This window comes from Akebia trifoliata, chromosome 13, assembly GCF_017979445.1.
Source record: "Akebia trifoliata isolate Shusen 1 chromosome 13, ASM1797944v1, whole genome shotgun sequence".
In the NCBI taxonomy this organism is placed as follows: Eukaryota; Viridiplantae; Streptophyta; class Magnoliopsida; order Ranunculales; family Lardizabalaceae; genus Akebia; species Akebia trifoliata.
Genome location: NC_141387.1, coordinates 5,685,068 through 5,690,301, shown reverse-complemented (window position 1 = coordinate 5,690,301; position 5,234 = coordinate 5,685,068). Strand labels below are relative to the sequence as shown.

The following is a 5,234-nucleotide window of genomic DNA, read 5'->3' as shown; positions in this document are numbered from 1 at the left end:
AATAAACAAAAAAAAAGATAAAAAAATATATTAAAACTTATAAGAAATATATATATCTAATGAAAATTCATAAAATCATGTTATTATCATCAAATCCCATATTTTTACATTTATGAGTCTCCAAATTCTATTATATATCAAATCCCACATTTAAAAAATAAGAAATTGTTTAATTTTTTTTGTCTTGATAAAAAAACATGAAAAAAAAAATAGAGAAAGGGAATAAAAAGCTTCTTTTTTTTTTTTTTCACAAATGAAAAAGTTGGATTTTTTATTCGTTAGAGATGTAAGACACATTTTAAACACGTTTATTTTTCAATAACGTGTTGTTTTTAATAAAACGTCATTTTTTTTTACTATGCTCCAATGTGTGCTTGGGATCTCAAGGTGTAGGAAGAGGAATACGAAGGTTATGTTTGACTAGAAATATGTGTATCTTGAAAAAAAAAATCTTTTCGATAAAGTAGATCTGTGCTAAACTAACTCAAAAAAAGATAATCAACTGAAGTAGAATGCATGTGCACCAAACAATAGATTTTTTTCCTCAAGATGCATAAGTAAAAAGTCTATGATTTTATGCACATTTCACGTCAGTCGAGTGTATTTAAGTACTTGTTTTTTAAGTCAATTTAGAATTATTAAAATAACATTATGTTGAAGCAAAATATTTAGACTAGGTGAAGAGATAGGTCTTAAATGAAAAGTTATTTTGCAACCAAACCAATTAAAAGCCTATGGTATAAGGACATTTTGAAAAGGCAAAAAAGAATCTAAAAGACAACCACCACTGTTTTACTGAAGGGAATGCATGATGGTAGAGATACATCCGTCAGTCAACCACAACATGAAAAAAAGCTCATATTCGATGGTCCAAGTCCGTCAAATTTCATAAAATTTGATGGACCATGATGTCAAAATTTTCATTATCAATTTTTTATTTTTATTTTTCCGATGGGTTAAAACCATCAAATTAATGGAGGATAGGAGAAATTCGACGACTCTAACCCATTGAATTTTGATTTCTAAATTCATAGCCTTTGGCCTGTAGAATTTTTCAATTTTCACACGATGACCTCCACAGATCATTTGGCTTAGATACAAGAAAACAATGAGACTAATTTTTTTTTTTTTTAATTTTTTATGGGGGAGGCAAGGTCGGGGTTATAACAATAGCTCTAGTTGATGTAGTTTTAGGATTAATTTTGATAAATAATAAACTAAAAGAGAGTTGATTGAAATGATTTAGACACGATCAATGTAAGTCCAATTACTGTCTCAATTTAAAGAAATTAATACCAAACTCAAAAGAAAGTAGATTGAAATAATGAAAGTATATGTGTACGCACTTTAAAAGATAAAAGAGAGAGTTTTGAGCCTAGTGAAATGGAGGGATAGAATTTGTTTTGCTAAAGTGGAATGAGGGTTGGATGATTATGACCACGAGAATGACATTTTAAGCCTTGGCCCTTACTTTTATTTATTTATTTATTTTTTTTTTTTGGGTGATATTAAAAAAGACTAAGTGGATCTGTCCTTTTCCTCATTTTATTCCTGAAATTAAATAGACTGCAAATAGCATCTCTCTCTCTCTTTGTATTTTGTTTGTTTTACCTTTTTTTATTTTATTTTAACATATTCAGTTAATAGATGGGTTTACCTGAATCTATTTTGTCTAATTACACATATAAAAGGGTTTCACCAATATATGTATGGATTCTGACATTTTGATATGGTGATGCACACATAACTTATTTATGTGTGCATCATCACATCAGAATGTACAATCGATGTACATTTTAATGTTACTTCAGCATTATCTATATATAAAAGATATATATAATTTTTTTTTTTAGCGGCTTTTGAGGTTTCACCATTTTCTTCATTGACTATCTGCATTCACATGTCACGTTTTTATTGGAATAGTAACAAATACAGCAAACTAGAAAATGAGCTAACATTTTACAAGGATGGCGATGGAAAAAGGAAGCAGTCATGACTTGAAAATATAATCCAAAGAAATCTTGACTAGTATAGTAGTCTACTATTACTGTATCAAAATGAACTCTAAAAGATCTTTTCTAGCCTCAACCCACGGTCGAGATTCTCCATCAAATAGACGGTTAGGATAAGAGGGTAAAATACAAATTTCTTAGGGAGATCATTATTTACCTTCTAAGGATTGGTACACTTTTTTAGAGGGATGCAATTCTTTTTGGGAATCCCTAACATCTCAATAATTGATTTGATGGAGAGAGTCAATCAGAGTATTTTCCATTCTAAAATGAAATTTTTTTTTCAAAGAAGGTTGGTGTGAGCAAAGTTCCTTTTAAAAAGCAGGCGCCAACTAGTTTAGTTGGTAAAGCCTCTGGATGATGATACTAGAGACCTATGTTCAAATCTCGCTAGCACAGAATTACTGAACTCATTAAAAACACGCTTACTAAAAAAAAAGTCCTTTCAAAAGAAATAAAAGAAAAATAAGCGTAACAAAATTGACAAGAAAATCAAAATTATTCTATCATGCTTAATTTTTAAATATTTAGATAATTCACTTTTCTACACCTATTTTTTAAACTTCAATTTAATACTCAATGGGTATCTTTTTTTCTTTAAAAATAAAAAATAAAAAATTCATTATCAAACATGCATATTCTTATATGCCAAGGAGGAGATATATCCTTAGATAGTTAGGTGCATCCCTTATCTTGTTAAATATCTTTACTTCTCGCTTCCTTTATTTAGTAAAACAACCTACTTTTTTAGACTAAAATTTTGAGACAATGACCGCAAAGACCAATTTTTTGAAAATATGTACCAAAAAATCTCTTTTAAAAAAATATGAACTCTTTAGTGTCAAAATTATCAAATATTAGTCTAAAAAATAATTTTGAAGCAAAAATACCATAATTACATTTTTAATGATTTTTTAAGTTAAAAAACATGTTTATTTGAAAATATTTGAGCTACTCCTATGTTTTATATTTAATGACATGCCCCTTAATTATGGTCATCCTTTATAGATCAATTTAAAGAAAGAAAAAAAAAAACTTTTTTTGCTTATCAAAACTAATAATCTTTAAATCAAATAGATGATGATGATGGATATGAGTATGATCAACATCAAATTGATTTGGTCCATATATATTAGATTTATTATAATATACAAATAATTAAAACATAATTTCAAAACTCAACTTGAATATTCATCAAAATGATTCAATTAAAAAATTAGTAAATCAATACAAATGAGTCAAATAAAATTATATTGAATTCAATTTTTAATAAATAGAATTTTTATTTTTATTTTTCACAAAAATATTAATAACTAAATAAATTGGTCAAATATTTTTAGATTAAGCACTTTGTAAAATTGTTAAAAAGGTATTTTGGATATATATATATATATTTTTTTAATTTTTAAAAGATTTTTAATAAACTAATATTTTATTAAGTGAGATTTAAATGAATTAAATTCTTTATTAAAGGACTGTTTGGTATATATTCTCAATAAAGAGTCCTTCAGAGTCATTTTCCCTAAATTTTTCCTTTGAAAAGTTGTACACGAGCTTAAGGAGGCGTTCTCTCTCATGAATCAAGCATGACATATAGGAAGCGTGGACGCTTCCTCGAACCAAAACGTGCAATATTGCCTGGTATGGGAAGTGGACCCCACACTACCTCTTTTGTCAATACTTGTTGATTTATGATTAGTCCAAGATCAACACGTGTCACATGATAATTGGTTTAGTTAGGCACTTCAGCGGTATCCAGAGTAGCACTTTGTCAGCATCCTTTACTCCATCTCCCTAACCGTTTCAAACTAAGACTACCCAACTCTGCAACATTTTACTCTTCTTTTGATCAAAATCTCAAAAAACCAAGAAAGAAGAAAAATATTAAAATTTCAATAATAAAAATAATTCATGGAGAACATGGATTCATCATCGGGTTCGCTACATCCACAGCTTCCGCCGGGGTTTCGGTTCCACCCGACCGATGAAGAACTCCTCGTTCACTACCTAAAGAAGAAAGCATCTTCATCACCCCTACCCGTCACGATCATCGCTGAAGTCGATCTTTACAAGTTCGATCCATGGGAACTTCCAGGTAATTATTTATTCTAATTTAAATTTAATTAGTATTTTCTTAATTACAAACACAATTGTTATTGAATTGTAACAATTATTAGATAAGGCGAATTTCGGGGACCACGAATGGTACTTCTTTAGTCCTAGAGATCGAAAGTATCCTAACGGGGTACGACCTAATCGAGCTGCAACGTCTGGGTATTGGAAGGCAACGGGAACCGATAAACCAATCTTAACTTCTGGTGGGACTCAAAAAATTGGGGTGAAGAAAGCGCTCGTCTTCTACGGTGGGAAGCCCCCTAAAGGGATCAAAACAAATTGGATCATGCATGAATATCGCCTCACGGATAACAACACTAGCACAAAGCCTCCTATCACCAATATTGCAAGCAAGAAGAACTCTTTAAGGGTACTTAAATTTCCTTATATCTCAATTTATGGGAGGTTTAGGAAGTTGATCATAGTTGGTTACAAAATCAAATCAATTTTCAATTTAATGATATGGGTTTTCTACTAATTTTCCTTATAGCTCGACGATTGGGTTTTATGCCGGATCTACAAGAAGAACAATCCCCAAAGAATAATGGAACACGACAGGGAAGATTCCATCAACGACATGCTTGCACCCTTGCCAACCTCAACAATCGGCGAACATAACAATGGAATTTTTTTCGAAGGGCTATTAACTGATGATGATATCAACAGCCACTCTATGGCTCAATTGGCTTCATCAAGTTTGAAACCCGAATTTTCTATGGGTCAGGCCACCGCATTCCCTACTAAACGCACCGTTCCCTCTCCTTACTGGAACAACATAGGGAACGTTACACCACCATCGGCGAAGAGGCTTCATGCTAATGGCAATAACAACAACAGTGGTGGTGGCAGCAGAGGAAGTAATTCGATTATGAATTCGCTCAATCAGTTCTCCCAGGCGAGTCCGGTTCACCTTCAACCACTGATTGGGTCTCTAAGTGATGGAGCTTTTCGACACCCTCATCAAATCTCTAGCATGAATTGGAACTCTTAAAATGGTTTTCATGGGGAAAATTGTATCCAAAAGCAAGGATTGTTGGAATCAAGACAACTGCCACGTGTCATATCGAATACAAACAATATGAGTTTTGATGGAAGACTGATTGGGTA

General features: G+C 31.3%; 1 protein-coding gene across 1 annotated transcript in view; it reads left to right on the top strand.

Moving 5' to 3' along the window:
- Positions 1–3,792: 3,792 nt before the first annotated feature.
- Positions 3,793–5,234, top strand: part of LOC147387525 (NAC transcription factor 25-like) — a 1,740-nt gene continuing 298 nt past the window's right edge. Inside the window, exons 1-3 of the mRNA XM_086421329.1 lie at positions 3,793–4,107; positions 4,190–4,497; positions 4,618–5,234. The exon at positions 4,618–5,234 is cut by the window's right edge and continues 298 nt beyond it. Coding sequence (XP_086277455.1) covers positions 3,924–4,107; positions 4,190–4,497; positions 4,618–5,118 — 993 coding nt within the window. The 5' untranslated portion in view covers positions 3,793–3,923 and the 3' untranslated portion in view covers positions 5,119–5,234. The remainder of the gene's footprint in view (positions 4,108–4,189; positions 4,498–4,617) is intronic.